Below are 17,638 nucleotides of genomic sequence, written 5' to 3' on the forward strand. Positions count from 1 at the left end.
CTTTTCTTACGCAAAATGTGTATTCCTTTTGAGCTTGTGAAGGACAATAATGCCTCTATCCTGCAGCAGTAGGGATGTACTGCTGTGTATGTTTAGTCCATTATAGCTCTGTGTGTGTAATACATTATCAGCTTTTGGAAAAAATGTTTCGTTATATGGATCTCATGCCTACTCAGCTTTGACTTTAGCACCCTGGTAGTTAAGTTGTTTGGTAATCCTACTTAGCAGTAATGTGTGTGCGGACCCAGCAGCATCATCGGTTGCTAAATGATTGGAAAGAAGTCTTTTGGGGGGATCCATGTAACATGTTTTCATAGGACTCTGCACAAGAAACCTCAAAATATTTTTGCTCAAATGAAACCTTTATTAGCCCTTTCAATTTTCTTAATTGTAAAGATCAAATAAACTGCTGCAATGATTATAGAATAGCTGTGTTTATGTAGTCCTCTGCAATGAAAACCTTGGTACAAAACCTAATGTTTTTGTGGCTACGGTCTCTCTGAAATTTTGAAATTTCAGAGCAGTATTTTGTTTAATGTTAGAATGAGATTTTTTAAGTGTATGCACTGGGCAATATCCCATCCATTACCACCATTTTGACATTCTCATGAGATGTCAGTAGTGTTTGAGACTTCATTTCTATGAGTATGTCTGTCCAAGAAGGTAATGGAAAACTGACCACAGTAGTTAGCTTGACATTCTCCATTAATACTAAAAGAAGATTAAACACTTGTGCTTTTTTACAGGGCCACAGGAGTGGCAAGACTAAAGAATTTTGATTTGTGTTTTTATGTTCTGGGGAAAAAATTCTTGAGTGTTGATCATGGAGTCTACTGTGCTTTCCTCCCAAGCACAATCCCTTCTTACCTGTCCTCTGAAGTTTCTCTGCTGCTTCCTCATCACAGTCACATTCTCTTATTTAGCTAATCTGAACCTTTACTCCTCACAGGCATACTTCTGTGTGGGAAATACCAGGTAAAAAGTATAGATGGTCTTTTCCTACACATGATGTTTAAATTCCCAAGCCAGAAAAGCCCAGCTCTGTACTACTGAACTTTACTATCATCCTACTGTGTGTTGGACCTGAATGGTCTTTTTCCTGACAGTCCCAAATTCCTGATCTTGTGCCTCTTACAATGTCCCCAGCCTCTAACCAAAATTTCCCAAATAATGTCTCATTTCAACTCGTGCCCTTTTTTTCTTGGTGGATGCTGTAGGTGAGAAGGAGATGCTGGTATGATAGTACATGCACTACAGTCTGACTGGGAGTGGCTGCATTGTATGGTAGTAGGTTGTGGCTGAGTAACTGTGGATATAGAAGCACAGAGTTCTGGAAGAACAACAAGATGATTGACAATGTTGCTACATCTCCCATCACAATGTTTCTTTTAGCGCTAGTAGTGCTGGAGTTTGTTAACCTCTCTTTTGGAAAGAAAACACTTCTCTGAGTTACTTGCTGAGGGATGCTTTATTTGTGAAATAAAATACTGAAGTCACTTGCGCTTTCCTGATGAGAAGAAAAAAAAAACACCCAAAGAGTGCTAAACTTAGTTAAATGAACATCTTTTTGCTTAAACTCTGCTTCTTACAGTATTTTAAAAGCCCAATTTTCTGTGGGTTTTGGTCCTTTGTGCTATACCCATTCCCTTTCTCCCAGTGCATTAACCTCAGCTGCCTTTGACACTCCCACCAGAACGCAGATAGCATTTGGCATGGCTAGGTGTGAGCTACCTACTTACTTCTTAATTAGCCAGTATGTACATACGGGTTGGCCAGCTGGCTTTCTCTGAACAGAATATGTAATGTTGGCTTTTGCCTGCCTTTCCCTCAGTTCAGCTGTTCTTAGACGTCGCTCTCTTATGCTCATCCACCAGCTTTTTTTTTTTTTTCCCTTTCCATAATAGACTGAATAGCTTTGAGATCTAGATCGTACTAGTCATTTCTAAATAAACTTGGAAGAGACAAAGTCATGGGTGTGGGAGGGAGGAGATTGCCAAGAGGAAATCAGGTCAGTGTCTTAGTTTGAATCAGGAATACACTTTTAGTGACTATCCTTATCTCTCCTCTCTGTAGTTTAGCTTGATCTATGCAGTGGCTGCAGAGCTTGATTCCTTCGGTTTTAAGCAGAGATGTGTGCTCAGTGTGCTCCAACCTTTAATATGTGTTTAGTACATGGGACTGCACTAGAACTAGTCCAGAGCAAAACTGCTAAATGTAACTAGAGTAAATTCTGATTTTTTGCTACAAGCAGTTCCACACTAGAGATCTGCTCTTGATAATTCTGTAGTTCTTGCTAATGTAGATGTAGCCTTAGCTGTCATTTTCATCTGTTTAATTTTAGCAAAACATTCTGAAGCACTCATGTCAAATATTTATAGCAGAAATTTTTTACAGTTGATTCACTGTTTCCTAGTCTGGAGTAAATCCCTATTAGAAGAAAGGGATATTTTTCTTTGGTTTTTTTTCCTCTGCAGATGAAATAAGATACGGGAAATATAGAACAGGTAGTTGAGAAGATTGCCTTATGTTAGATCCCCTGCTTTTCAAGTGCAGATGTATTCTAGAGCTCAAGCATAAATGCAGTATCTTGGAAATTAACTCATCTGCTACTAATATTCTCATACAAGTTCATTCTTGCACCCCATTGATCTTCTATAATAGCAGTCGTCTAACCTTCAAGATCAACTGTACAACAGGGCTGCCAAAGAAAACCTTCCCTAAGTATCATGTAACTTTTTGCTGTTTATATTATGGGGAAGACATGCAGGAATAAGATAAGCATGCATCATAAACCAGAAAGGAAACAAGTAGTTCTGTGAGCACCAGAACTAGTGATGCTTAATTTCTTACAGATTTGTGTCTTACAGTTGGTTGACTCTGGTAATGTGCAAGTCTCAACTGAAACTTGCCCTGTGACTAGGGGAAAAGAAGGAAAGTGGTTTGTAAAGGCCATCTCACATAGGGTTTTCTTATATGCAATGTAGCATGAAGCTCATACTGAAACTTTCCCTCGGGGAAAACGGTGACAAGATGATCATTATTATCTACCAGCCACCTCTTTCCATTAAATTTGTGAGTGCTTAATATATTTGAAAACTTTTCTCTGCTGTCAAGTTTGAAGAAAATATGTCTACGGGCGTGAAAGTCATTGGTGAATCATACATATGCATGTAACGAACACATGGGCCTCCATTTCTCAAGTGACTAGAGTGAAAGCAAAAACTCATATAAAGGGATTGAACAACAGTGGCAGCAGCGTTGTTGGGAGTACTGTGTGAGTTCTCTGGGTTTTTACGTAAGTGAAGGCATGCCCTTCTATTAGTGCTAGATGTAAGCTTATACAAATCAATACAGTAACTTGTTGGTATTAGAGTTTTATTATATGCTGAATTTTCTGAAGCTACTTGTATCTGAAATTTTGGTAGTTGGTGGGGTTTGGGTGTTTTTGGGGTTGGGGTTTTTTTATTAAATAATTCCAGCTTTTTATATTACTGCCTGTAGATCTGTCAAAATGCTCACCTTTGATACTTTAAGGAGAAAAAAGAATCTTTTAGTTCCTTTAGGTGAAAAATGAACGAAAGAAGTTGAACTGTTTTTTGAGTAATAGGACATTGATAACTATAATGAATGTGCAGGAAAGATGTCCAAACGTAAAATCAGAATATCTGATTCTTTTACATGCAGAGAAGTTTCTTTTAGTCGGAAGCAGATTCTATGTTTTCTTGAAAAGCTTGAAATAGATCAGTTTGTCAGAGAAAAAGCACAGCTGTGCCTGTTTGTCAGATGAAAAGTGATGGTGCTGCTTGTTGTGACAGAGGAGAATAATTTGAATGTAAAGAGTTTTAACTTTTTTAAATTAAAGTTCTGTTGATTTGAAACATGCCATCAAGACCGCCTAATAAGCCAGTAATCGCATTAAGAAACAGCCCTGAAGGAAACTCAAAGCAGACAGATTTGGGTTTCCCTGGAAGAACCTGCTAATGTTCTCCATTTTCACTTGGAATGCAAATTACTGTGTTCAGAACATGAGTTGAAATGGCACTGAACTGCAGGCAAACAGAAATAAAGTTAAAATGTCAGTAAAATCACTTCTTCAGGTCATCATTTTATTGTAATATATAGTATGTGATCATGGGTTGAATAGTTTTCTTACATTTCTGGACTGTGATATCTTAGGAAATAAAAAAAAACCCTACCCTTTATGACATTTTTTTAAATTTTTTCTCAAATATTTGAAGCATTTATGTCTGTCTGAAAAGTATTTAATACAGGGATTGTGGAACGGCAACCTGGTACATAAAACACTTCATGGAAATACTGCCGTGTGTCAATGTGATCGGTGGATGGTTCTACTTTAATAATACAGTATGTGATACTCAGCTTTAGTGAACTTCCAAAACAGTTTTCTCTTCAAAACATAGCTGGCTTGGGGTCAAGAATTAAATGAATTCACATTTTGTTTTGATTATGTGGTAAAGAAAATGGAAACATCCTATGCTTTCCGTTTTCATTTACTTAATTTGTGTATTATTTGTGCTGTGTTATATAAAAATACCTTTAATTTAAATTTATTTTGAAAATGTTTTCATCATCCTCTTGTCCCTATACAATACCTATAGCTTGAATTTTTTTTGGTCTACCATTTTTGAAAATAAATTATTTCTGCTCGGTAAGGTTTGAAAGGACATGCAGGGAAGCTGGGCATTTTGTGGAGGAAGAACTCTTGTCCAGTTAATGTGTTTTAGCCCCTCTTGGTGAGGCAAATAAAAGGAGTGGAGCCAAGCCTAAGCTAATAAATTTTACTTAAGCTCAGGAATCTTGGCTCCTTACTGTCAGTACCAGAAGGGTATAGGGAATGGCATTACCAAACCAGGAAGGGAAAAGAAGCAAAGCAGGGATGGAGTTAGTTTCAGGGAGTCCAGCAGCGGAAAAAAAGGAAAGAAAACAGCAGCATATGCAATGAGAAATATTTTTATTAAAATAATAAAGATAACTTTCACATGTTAATCTGTTTTAAAGTAGTTATAAACATGATGATATATACAACGGGAATTGTGAATGAAAGTTAAGAGGATTTGAGAGGCTAACTGAGCAAAAGAAGATTTATGACTTCTTTTTAAAACCATGAAAACGGGTATTTGCTGCTATGGTAATACTCTGTGGTGTAATCAACACAGTAGTTGTTGTCTGTGAGGATGCTATCTCATTGCTTCTTTTAGTTGTAAACTACCGGCAACTCATTCTAGGGTACTCTGCGTTGCACCAATAACCTTTTTTCTTCCTGCAACTGTTAACAAAAAGCAAATAAAAAGAACAGGCAAATAACAGTGTGCTTTGTTCATTAAAAATGAGCAATTACTGTCCCTGTCCAGTAGGGCATAAATCCTATTGACCCTACATAAATGAAGGGGATACCCTAATGTTTCTTTTATCTTAGGTAAGAGTGGAACAGTAGGAATTTCACAATATTGTACCTTGTATAGTAGTGGAGACAAGATTCAGGTTATTGTACGTGAGACAGTTTCTAATTAAGCTCTTCCTGTTTTTCATAAGCTTGTGGTTAATGTTAAAAAAATAAAAACAAAAAACTCCGGTGTGGGGGAAAGGAAAGAAAAGAGCAAACCATAGTGTATCATTTCCTAATTTTCTAACTTTAGGATTGAACATTTTGAACTTTCCTTCCCCTCTTGTTCTTCCTCTCCTCTTGTGGAAGAATGAGAAAGTAAGATGTTACTTTGCTATATACAATGGTATTAATCTTAACCAAGTATTCTGTAAGGGAATTTCCCATAGTTTAGGTCTTGTGGGGGATGGGTGGGTTGGTGCAGTGGGGTGTAGAAATTTTCTTGAATATGAAAGTTCTGTGTGTCAGGTCTAGTGTGCAAAACGGTTTTCTCAAAGTCATCTGCAGTGAGAAAATACCAGTCTCTATTGTAAGTTACCTGTGTCAAACCAAAATAGTGGCCCTGGTCCTGTGACAGCAACATTTTTGCGACGTGATCATCCAAAACTTTTAACCTATAAAGCAGCAGTAGAAATGTCACACATGAAACAACATCTAGCTGAGACCTAGAATCACCGCAAGACTTAGCAAGACTGTGATCACCTAAATATTTGTAACATAATACATCATATCAAAAAGACCCATAAAATGTCACCAGCTTTACAGTGATGTCTGATGCAGTTGTGCTTTTCACGTGACCTTTCCTGTTGGGCCCTCTTAGGAGAGGAGTGACTCCTTGTTCTGTGGAAGAGGCGAATCAGACCTTTTCTGTTATGTGGATCTGTAATGTACTTGGTATACCCTGGAGATGAAACGCCACATTCTCTCTCTTAAGAGTGTTATGTGCATACGTATATATATGTAGTGATGGCTTATGTGATTAATTTGCTAGACAGTGAAAGTTAAGGGTTCTAGTTCCAGGTCTAAGCTTTAGAAGATTTTTCTTCTGACACTTATTTCTCATTCCGACAGAAAGGATACCAAATCGCCAAGATTTGATCTTCTTTCCATAATATTTTGGGTAGATGGTATTTCACTTTCCCAGGCTAGAAAGCTTGATTTCTCTTCAGTGTTGCTAGAAATCATCTTCTGCATCTTCCCAGTCTTATTACTTACAAAAATGAGATACTGAACCAATGAGACATCAAATACCCAAAAGCGTTAAGTCTGCCAAAGGTGCAGGTTAGAGGGATGAGGCAGTTCAGCAGCTGACTTTGTGGCTTTCTGATGACGCTGTCCCCAGTAGCAGCCATGTTAGACCTTTTGTGTTTTCACCCCAAGGTTTAAGCTGCAGATGAGTGGGATGTTTGAAGTCAGGTGTCATTGTTAGTCATCTTTTCTGGGGCACTATTCAACTCTGCTACCATGTGCAGTAACAACATTTGCCCTGAAATAACACTGCAGTGTGTATATTTATGTAATGGTGGTTGTTTGTTTTTCAGACACACGATGAACCCACTGATGCAAGATACAGCTAGCTAAACCGCTATAAAATGCCCAAATTTGGGTCTACAAAAACAGTTCAAGTTGAAAATTCTGATAGTGATAGCACCATGGTGGAAAAACCAACTGCAAGAAAGGTAACAAAATCATATTCATGTCCATTTAATTTCAGTGAAATGAAGAGCATGTATTCTGACACTGGGGGTTTGTTTTTTTGCTGTAATGGGAAGAACTGAATATGAATCTGTATTCTGATATCTTATGTGCAGAAAAAAAGAAGTGTAGGTTTTTACATGGCTTTAACTAAATTAAACTAGGGAATAGAATATACCTTTTATTGTAACTTGCAACTTAATTCAGAAGAAGCTGGATGGATTGGCTTTATTTGGTGTAAGTTAGTGCATGGTTTTCATATCTTACATCATATGAAGTCCATACGCTCACAAGAACAATGGTTCATATTTTATTTAATTTTACGGTCTTACTCTCTGTTACAAACACATGAAACGTTTCTGAAGACCTGTGACAGCACAGACCGGTGAAAAAACACAAGTTTCTTACATTCCTTTGTAACACAGGGACTTGTTCCCTCTGTTAGGAGGACTTGAAAGCTAAATGCTGTGGAAGAGTTAAGAGTAACACCTGTACAAGGGAGTCCACTTCAAAAATGGTAAGATCCATTTTTGAGTGTTAGAGAATGAAGGAATACGGGAGCTCTCGTAACACCGAAGAGTGGTTTATTGTTTATAAATGTGAAGTATCCTACCATTTTCAAACTTCTGGAGCAGAGTTGCAAATAACTCAGTTCTCAGTTTTGTCTGCCTAGTACAATTTTACAATAGACAACAGTTTTATCTGTAGTACTAATGAATAACAGAAGATAAAATAAAATTCTGAATTGTGAATGATGAGTTGTATGTAGCCCTAAGGAAAGAGAATCCATTTAACACCCAAATGGTATTTAAGAGTGTCTTCTCTGGAAAAGGAGACTCTTGTGTGTGTGTGGTCATACTTACTGTTTTGTTGAAGTCTGTATTCTCTGCAAGATCATTTAATGAATGGATATAAGATAGGAAGAGATTAAAAACTAGGGAAGTTTAGAAGATCCAGCATCTACTTCAAACCATTCGTCTTCTGAAAACATTCATAAAAACCTTTAGATTTTTTAATCTCTTCCCAGTTTGTTTTATGGTTCCCAGTAAAGTGAGGCAAAGGTAGTTACTTTTGCTAGTTGTGATGAAATATGTAGATAAGAAGAGGAAGGTAACAGAGTAGAATGAGGAAAGGAAATAGGCTTACTAGTAAAGGGATGAAAAAATGTTGGAGTGGTTTGGTTTGTGTGGTGTTTGGGTTTTTTTTTCCTGGTTCTTGTTTGGGATATGGTTGAGTTAACTGAAGTTTCGTTCAGTACTGGGAAAGAGAGGGGAATGTCTTGGGGCCTACAAGAGCAAGAATATGAAGGCTATTACAGTGACATTTAGTGGTATTAAATACTGCTTTTTTATTTATATACTTGTAATTAAGTTATATTTTGTAAAGGTTTTAGGTTATTTAACAAAAGGAATACTTTCTGGCTTTATAAACTCTTACTATATTGACACTTCAGTATTTCTAAAAAAACCCCACCATTTGGCACAGGAAAGTCTTGGAAGACAAAGCTGCTCATGCTAGGAGAACAGACTTGACATCAGTTTTTTCAAGCTTAATTTGTACTTATAATCTAACCAAAAATTTATAAAAACCTGTAATAGAGGTTAAAATGAATTTTCATGTTTTGTTCACTTTCACAGCAAAAATAGTGGGTTTGCTGGAATGTATCCATTTTTAAGTTTTCCTTTTCCCTGTTTCTTTGCTAAAGGTATGGCTTGAAATGGCTGGAATGCATTTATATGTTTGAGTCTGTAGAAATAGATTATATTTTGATAGTGGAGATTACTTTCTTCCTTCCTTTCTTCCTAGGCTTTGAATTTTACATACAAGTTGCTCTGTAATCTGAGTTAAAAAAAATATATATAAATCAGTAAAAATAGTTTACTTGGGAGGCCACTCTTCTTCCTCCACTTTCCACCTCTTACTCCCCCTCATCTCCTCCGTGTCGCTTGCTGCCATTGTAGAAAAACGGTGCTAGTCTACGGAGTGGCTGTTCAGTCTGCAGCCACTGCCAAAGAAACTACCTTATCAGTGACCCTTGTGCCCAGTTCAGTATTCACAGGGTGTCTTGACACCTTCCTCTCCCATAATCTCCTGCCCTTGATCCCAGTAGACTGTTCCCTCTCTTCTAGTAACAGCAGCAGTTAATCTGCTGAGCTGTGTAACCCCCATACCTTGCAATCTCTGCAAAGTTAGGCAGTCTTCTGAAACATGCGGGCTCTTTGGCCAGAACATTAAAGATACAAATTCATATGAAGGTAGGCGTAACTTTCCAGGGAGCGGAAGAGTGAACATGTTATTATTTATTTAATGGCCAGGAAATACAGCAAGATTTGATTTAGAAAGGATTATAGTAACATTCTATTTTTAATGGTCACAGATACCCCTTTGATTGTCATATTAGTTGGTGTGAAGGTTTGTCCTTAGCTGGTTGCTCTAACAAGGAGGTGTTTGTTGTTGAGACTGATCACCAGTGCAGGAATTAGAAATGTAGACAAGTGTTAGATTCTACCTTGCCTGGTATTTGAGATTAAGATGCCAGTCAAAGCAGGATTACTTAGAAAATTAGAGTCTGGGGGAAGATGGAAGTTTCACCAAGGACATAGCTAGGGAATCACAATGGTGGACTAATTACATTGATACCAAAAAGGAAGCTGATAAACTGCTTGCACTGTTAGGTTCAGTCTTGTTTGTTGTCCGCCTTGGAACAACATATAATGTGAGATTAGAATAATGTAGGGTTTGGCTTGGGGATTGTATGATATAAATTGATATGTAATATTGAAAATGTGAGATGCTAAATAAAATTGCAGAATTACTTAAGTGCTGCAGTTAATATTCCTGTATTCACTTGTTTAGCATAATAAATACAGTTGGGTTGCTTTTGTCATATTTTGAGGAAAAACTGAATACATGTTTAAGATGATAGTCAGACACGTGATCTGTTCTGTAACACACAGACAAGTAATTGTCAGAAGTGTTTAGCTAGCTCTTGACTAATCTGCAATCTTTCCCCTGTGTTAGAAAAAATAGACAAAATATTGCCACTTGTAGTCATTTGGATTCAGCATAGAAAATTACTTAAAATTCAACAGGCAATAGGGAAAGAGTAAAATTTGAATTTGAACAACAGAAAGTCATGAAGGTAAATCTGTATTACATACACAAACATTAAAACCCTGAAGTAAAGATTGACCAGGCCAAGTCAACAGTGACAACTTAAAATGAAGTATAGTTAGAAAGTACTGGAAGCTTCTGTAAAGCCAATCAGGATTTTTCTCAGTATGTATATTTGCAACCATTAATTTTAAAACAATAGTTTTGGAAACATTAAAACTTCTTACGAAAAGTTAGGGATTCGTTAACTTGGTGCAATTGATATAAGGAAGTACTGAAGCCTAATATGAAGTGATGTTCATACAAAACAGTGCATATTACAAATGAACAGTAATGTTAAAGGACACCACTCCCTAAAAAGATCCTCATTCTCCTCCTCAAAATAAAAACTGGAATGGCCTGCATATGTGATGTAAGACTATTCCAATGGTTAATACATTAAGATAAAAGAAAAAAACACTTGCAGGATTTGGTTTTCCTTTCATAGTTGATAAAATGTTTAGCTCTTACTGGTTGTGCACTCTTAGCTGTTGACTGAAGAATGTAGTAAAGTTATTGTTGTTATGAGACTTAACTTCCACTGGACAAATATGAAAGATCATTGCTTATTGTGCTGTTCTAGCAACCAGTAAATAGCTATGTGAATCAGCTATGTGTTCAGGTCTTCTGAGATCTTAAAGAAAGTCATTAGAAATAACCTTCCTGTTAATAAGTTGAGTTTATATCATACATACTTTAGGCTATGTGTATTTTTACTTCAGTTGCTCATCTTGGGATCATAAAATAAATTAAAAAACAGTAACAGTGTGTACAGTGGATAGACCACTTAGTGTTTGCGTGAGATATTTTATAGACATAAGAACACAATGAAATTTCAATTTATCTGAATTTATACTTTAGAACTTAAATGGTCAAAACTAAAGAGGGAAGTGATAGGTATGTCGTCCAAAGGGGAAACACATTTGGGATTTCTAAGAATTAACTCTCTTTAAGAAGAGTCCAACAGTAGTGCCCAAAGCTGTTACAGTACCATACAGAACAGGCTTCAGTATGTAATTCTCTCTGATAGGCAGAAAAAGAATGCTTATTCTCTCAGGGCTTAGTACATCTGCTAGATTATATGGCACTTTGTTGTCTCCTTTTGTGTATTGTCATTGATTGTAGCAGTACCAGACAATAGAGCTGGAATGGGATATCAAGAAATTGTCCAGACTGCTGTTTGTTAGCCTTCTGAGACAGTTTCTGTTGGAACAGATTAAAAATGTGTTCCTCATCACAGCACACTAGTATGGTTTTGTTAACAGAGAAAATTCTTCCTTGTTACTACATTCTCCAGTGAGGCATGCATTAAATGTTGAGACGTGCAGATCCAGTTCATCCGTTTGCCCCAGAGTAGAATAAGCTGTACTCGGTTCTTGACAGATGTTTGCCAGACCTTTTCTTTAAAGCCTTGCCTGATGGAAATTCCAGTCTCCTTGGGCAGTTTATTCTGATACTTAATTATGCTGACTGGCATGGAGTTAGATATTTAGTAGAAGCATAAATAACCTTTGTTTGTCTTCTGTTGCTGTCTAAAGTCATTAAATGTTCTCTAACTGTAGTGGACATGGAGAGTATGTAATGCCTTTCTCTTTGCAGCAATAGTTTATGTATCTGAACAGTATCATGTCTTGAGTGTTTTATATGATTAGCAATTTTCACTTTAGATTAATGAACCTCTTTAGAAGGTCCACAGATATTCTAAGTTACAGGTTGTTTTGTAAAAGATACCAGCTTTGGTTTAGGTTGCTTCCATGGATATCGTTAAACTAATACATAGGCCTATTCATGCTGAATTTTGAACCTTGCTTTGGACCCTGAAAAAAAGAGATGTCTATGCTGTTGCAGTGAGCAGGAGCATCTGTAACAGTGAACGTTCACTCTTTAAATCAAAATGCCTGTTCTGACCTACAGGGCTTGCTACCTTCTCTTGCCTTCTTTTACCTGAAGTTGAATCCAGGAGGCTGTTACATGTTTTCTGGCTTTTAATGTGGGGTCTTCTGATTGTACAGTTAATTACTTTTATCAGTTTGTAGAACCTTGATTTTATCCTGACTTTTCCAGTTTTGTTTTGTATCTAGATTGTTTTTCAAATTCACTAGTTATTTTACTTTCCCTTCGCCAGTGCTTTTTGCTTCTCCCTCTCTCCCAGTTGTGATGATGTCTGCATATCTAATTGCATCTCTGTTTCAGCATTGTCACAGAAAATACTAAATAGCATTGACTTCGTACAGACTTCTCAAACACCCTGTTTGTTGCATCTTTTAGGTTAGAAAATGCACCACTGATGGTGGCTAAATGCTTATTTCGACAACAGCAAAGTGACAAAATACCCTTTCCCCTCCCCCGCCCCATTTCTGTGTATTCTGTATATACCCTCTTCTTTCCTTTTCAATGTATCTTTATTTATCTGAAAATACACGTTTTGAACTGTCTTGCCTCCTAATTAGATCATCACAAAATTAATATTCAGTGATTATCAAAAAAGTAGTGCATCAGTCATAATATTTAATATAATGCATATATACAATTTAAGAGTAAGAGTAAATTTAAAGCGATCAAATTATTTAAGCAGCTTGTGTCTCTTTGAGCACATACTGATATACTTTACTGACTAGTACCAAAAAACTGATACTTTTCAAGGATTGCCAACCACAAAAAGTTTGCCTTTTTTTTTTTCTATAGAAGAAGTTGAAAGCAAGGTTTCCTGCTTAAGACTTTAAAATTATTTTAATTGATCCTCTCTATTGCATAGTACCTAACGTAAGATAATATTCCAGAGAAAGCAATAAATTGTAATACTGCTTTATCATATTGTGGGAAATTTACATGCGTAAATATGACAAATAAATGAGTAGTTTGGAACAAGGTATGAGATAGCTCTTGGTGAGATTGGACTGCAGTGTGAAATTCAGATGTGTAGCAGAAGAGATCGGTATCGGCTTAATGGAGTTTGTATCTGCTCTTGTCAATTTATCTATTTGAAAATAATCAGTTGTGTTAGATTGATTAGCTTCTTTCAGAAGTAATAGTACAGACACTGTCTCCCAAGGCCTTAGGGGAGTCTTAAGGGGGTTTAGATTTTTAGACTTTCAGACTTCGATGTTCTAGCATGTAGGAAAAAGGCAGGGAGGAGCGTTTGTTCCTCCCTCTGGGATTTTGGAGGAGGGTTGGTTTTCGTGTGTGGGTTTTATTCTGTGTTTTGGTTTAGGGGTTTAGTGTTTTGGGTTGTTTTGGTTTTGTTGTTTCCCCCTGCTCCTCCCTCCCCCCCCCCTCCCCCCCGGTTTCCAAACTCAGAGCGAAGATAGATTTTGTCTGGGGGCATCAACCTGTTACTTCTGGAGTTCTCCTGACATAGACTGATCACTTCCTTGTGATTTCCCTGGTACAGATATTTGTCATCTGAAGATTGCAGAGTTTGTTTGCAGGTTCTTTTTGTAATCACTTCTGCCTACACTTTGCACACAATTTCAGTGTGTCAGATAATCAAACTACTCTTTGTACTTACGTTTGTTTTTTAAAAAAAAGAAAGGTGCTTTTGGGAATAGTACCTTTACTTGGAGTTATTTTCTAGTTTTTCTCTAATCTGAATAGATCTTTTAACTTCTTGCTTCAAAAGTACCAAGGAGCAGGCTTTTGTTTTTCACTGATTGGCAAGTCAGTGTATGTTCCTCTTCTACCTTTAGAAAATGAATCTTTTAGTGTTTCCATCTGATCATCTGTAGGAATGATACAAAGCTGTGGAGCTGTGATAGCTGACAGCTTGATAATATGTTTCTGCAGCATGTAATGAACAGAAAATGCTGTGTCTCTATATTGCATCTTGATTGATAGGCCAAAATGTTGGGGTTTGCAGAGGGTTCCCTGAAGCAGTCTTCTCACTAACCTGGTTTCTTTTACATACTTTGATGCTGTTATTAAGGTGATGAAACATAAGTTAATATTGTGCCCGTCCAGGTTTTTCTCTGTTTATCTTGAAATACATTTTGTAAGCCCAGATAAAAATTCCAAATAGCTTGTACCTATTTTTTTCTACATTTGATATGAGTTTTAAAAGTTTCTTCATTAATTTTCTAAGTTCTTTGTAAATTTTGCTTTAGAAAATGAAACACCACACTATTATTCTTGTTGAAACAGAGAGTTCTGTTTGGATGGATTACGGGGTGGGGGTGGAGGCAGAGGCAGGGGAGGGTTGTTAGAGGTTTTCTTTGTTGTTACTGTGTTCACAGTCTGAATTGCAGTGTGGGCTCTTAATATGCTTTTAATGTGATTATTATGTTGTGGTCAAAGAAGGAAATCGGGTTGGTCATTAAGACTTAGCAAATACTCATCCAGTTTGTGTTGTTTCTTTGCTTATTAATCAAGGCTCTAATAGGCAACAGTAGTTCTACAGTGAGAACTATCAGGAAGTAGAAATAACACAGAAGATACTCATTTTTAAAAGAAAGAAATGCCATTATTTTAGAAAGGTTACTTTAAAATTTTTTGAATAAACTATGTAATACATTTACTTACACACATGCATATACATTCTCGCATAGCAGGTCTTTTCAGTCTGTATACGTTATAAGACTATTCTGCTTTATGCAAAAATTACTTAGTATACTTTTTATTTATATTAGAGCAAGGACAAGATTGCATCCTACAGCAAAACTCCAAAAGTGGATAGGAGTGATGTGGGGAAGGAGATGAAAGAAAAGTCTTCCATGAAACGTAAACTTCCTTTTACTATTAGTCCATCCAGAAATGAAGATCGCAATTCAGACACAGGTAGAACCTTTTTATTTCCTTAACTAATTATTTGTTGATAAAATACATCCTAATTTAATTAATTGTATATTATGTTTTTATACTGATTAATTTTTTCCCCCATAAAAAAGGATACTAAGTATAAAAGTTGCTTGCTTGCTTCTAATTGTTGCATCTCAGCCTGATAGGCTTTCATCCTTATCGTTAGCAAGAGCTAACATGCCAGCATAGTTTATTTACATTTTCTGGTTGTTTCATAACCTCATTCTTTTGCTCCTATTTTAGTAATAAATCTTTCTTTTCATTGACATCTCTAGAGGTCCATTTGTTTAAACAAGTAAACTGATGAAAAGACATGTAAGTGCCTTGATTTGAGAGACAGCTGTCAGCCATTTGTAGCCTTTTCAGGGAGGGAGTGGGGGAAAGATTGGTAGATGTACTGTCCTTCATATAAAAGAAAAGGTTGCTAAGGTAATACAAGTAACTAAACTAGTCATGGAGAGCAAACTTTTCTTTCAGTCTAAGCTCCTGTGATCTGCTCGGGATACCTTTTCTGCACAGGCTCGTAGTTCTTCCTAACTTAATCATATTCTGTTAGCACTGATTTAAAGACTTCAAAATACTATTCTTGACATGGCTCTTTTCAAATCAAGATGGAGGGATCTGGATATATTCCAAGAGTACAGTTATCTCTGAGTCTAGGTAATCAGTTATCTGTGTCATCATTCAGTAGCAGTTCTGTTGGCAGCAGAACAGTATCAATGCCTTCTGGAAGGCCACCAGAAGGTATGTTCCCCAAATTTCTCAAAGGTGCAGTACTACAGTTTCTTGTACAGCGCTCACTGTACATTTGAATATTTTAATAAATAGGTAATTCCCATAATATGCTCTAGATTTAAATGCAAGACAGAGGTATATATCTCAGTACATGTTGAATTTTTGTCCAGGATGTATTTCATGCAGATTTGGCTCCTGGATATTACACTCATGTTTTTGTTACTGTAAAAAAAACATGGTATGAAATCCAAATTTGTAATAGTCACATTACAAAACAATACTCTTGGCTTTAGAACTCTGTTATCAGTGGTTTTACAGAATTTTAGTCTTACACTGTTCATGATACCGCTTGATTCTGAAAAGACCATGCATAATTTAAGAGTATGCTGCCAGCATCTGCTTTATTAAATTTATTGCTTGGTATTAGACCCTTACTATTTTTCATAATGGAAATAAATTTGTTTAGAAGTAATATTTAGCACTTATCTATTGTTTTCTGTGTTGAAAAACTTTCGTCATCTCTCCCTGGCCCCATCAACTTTAAATAATTCATTGTCACAGCATCTTGTAAGGTAATGTAATTGTTTGTGTTTCTCTTGCTATAGCATCTATTGTCCAGTTGCCACAAGCAAGATTGATTACTTTAGGCACTTAGACATGCACAAAAAGACAATGCACACACTACAAGACCTTTTTGTTGTATCAGGGAGATGAAATAAACAGTTCAAGTAGGAGCAAATATAACAATAGAAAGCACATAGCATTTAACTAATGCGTAGCAAACTTCATAGCCTGTTGTCCAGTTCATTACTGCTGAGGTAAAGAGGTAAGAGCAACTACCCTGTTTTGCAGATGAGGAACATAAGCTTTCCAGAAACTTTAGCGGCAGGAGCATTACTAGGATGAAAAAACAGTTCTTGTAGTGCTGATTCTGTACCTAACCAGTTAGATTAGACTAGTGAGAATTAACCACTGGAATTAACATTAGTGCCAGGCTTGTGACAGACATGGATTAGAACTGACATCAGTGATCATGAAATGTGGTGGTGCTTCTGACACAAACTTGGCGTTACACGTTGAAAAGGTTTGCCATCACTGGACTGAAATGTTACCTCTGACTGAAGTGTCTCCCTGATAGCTATTAAGTTTTTGGAGATGAGTGTAACCTGCAACAGACGAGGTGATGAAAAACTTCTTATCGGCTAGTAGTGATAGTGCTTAAAAAAAAAAAACAAAAACAAAACAACCCACAATCTCAGTTTTCTTCTGATACTGTGTGAAAATCTGTAGTGGTATTCTAGGGAAATGGTCAAAGGTTGTGTATAAAATTCATAAATGAAAAGATTCTCAAGAGATATGTGGTACTACTCCATTGTTCCCACTGTGCATTACAGTTCCAGAATGTATTTTATCCTTTCCTGATAGTTTGCTTTTTAATAGCCTTCCAACATTTTCAGAGTTCAGAATAGCAAAACGTTCTTACTGCTTTGCTGAATAGTTTCTCTGTAACAGATAAGACCATTAAGTTTGATTTTTCCAAATGTTTTTAAAGATTTAGGGTCTTCGAAAAATGTCTGGGTGAACAAAAATCAAGAAATGCCATAAAAAGTAGTTACAGTATTAAAAAATTCGATTTAATTGTTTAATTGAATAAATGGTTTATCTCCAAGGTACTTGATAGGTTTGCTAGCTGACTGTAGAAATCCCATGATAATTGGGTTTTGTCCTGTTTAGGCGGGTAAATCGATCAAAGAATGGGAATACCTGATTTTTAGATCATTAGAGCCATCTTGGTTCTATCTCCAGAATATTCATCCATAAGTTAAGATTTTGTCTGTTTTGCTTTATTTTGGTAAAAAT

At 36.4% G+C, this 17,638-nt stretch overlaps 1 protein-coding gene across 5 annotated transcripts in view; it reads left to right on the top strand.

Annotated features, from left to right (window-relative positions):
• Positions 1-17,638, top strand: part of ANKRD12 (ankyrin repeat domain 12) — a 65,918-nt gene that overhangs the window by 12,520 nt on the left and 35,760 nt on the right. For 4 of the 5 annotated variants that reach the window (XR_008746693.1, XM_055800830.1, XM_005238790.4 and 1 more), the window contains exons 2-3: positions 6,946-7,083; positions 14,875-15,022. Coding sequence is in view for 3 of the 5 variants with exons in the window: in XM_055800830.1 (XP_055656805.1) it covers positions 6,997-7,083; positions 14,875-15,022 (235 nt within the window). In the remaining 2 variants the exon portion in view is untranslated. Of the gene's footprint in view, positions 1-6,945; positions 7,084-14,874; positions 15,023-17,638 lie in introns of those variants that run through there. The other variant, XM_027788653.2, reaches the window with a different exon arrangement.

The sequence above is a fragment of the Falco peregrinus genome, chromosome 3 (genome assembly GCF_023634155.1).
Source record: "Falco peregrinus isolate bFalPer1 chromosome 3, bFalPer1.pri, whole genome shotgun sequence".
NCBI lineage: Eukaryota > Metazoa > Chordata > Aves > Falconiformes > Falconidae > Falco > Falco peregrinus.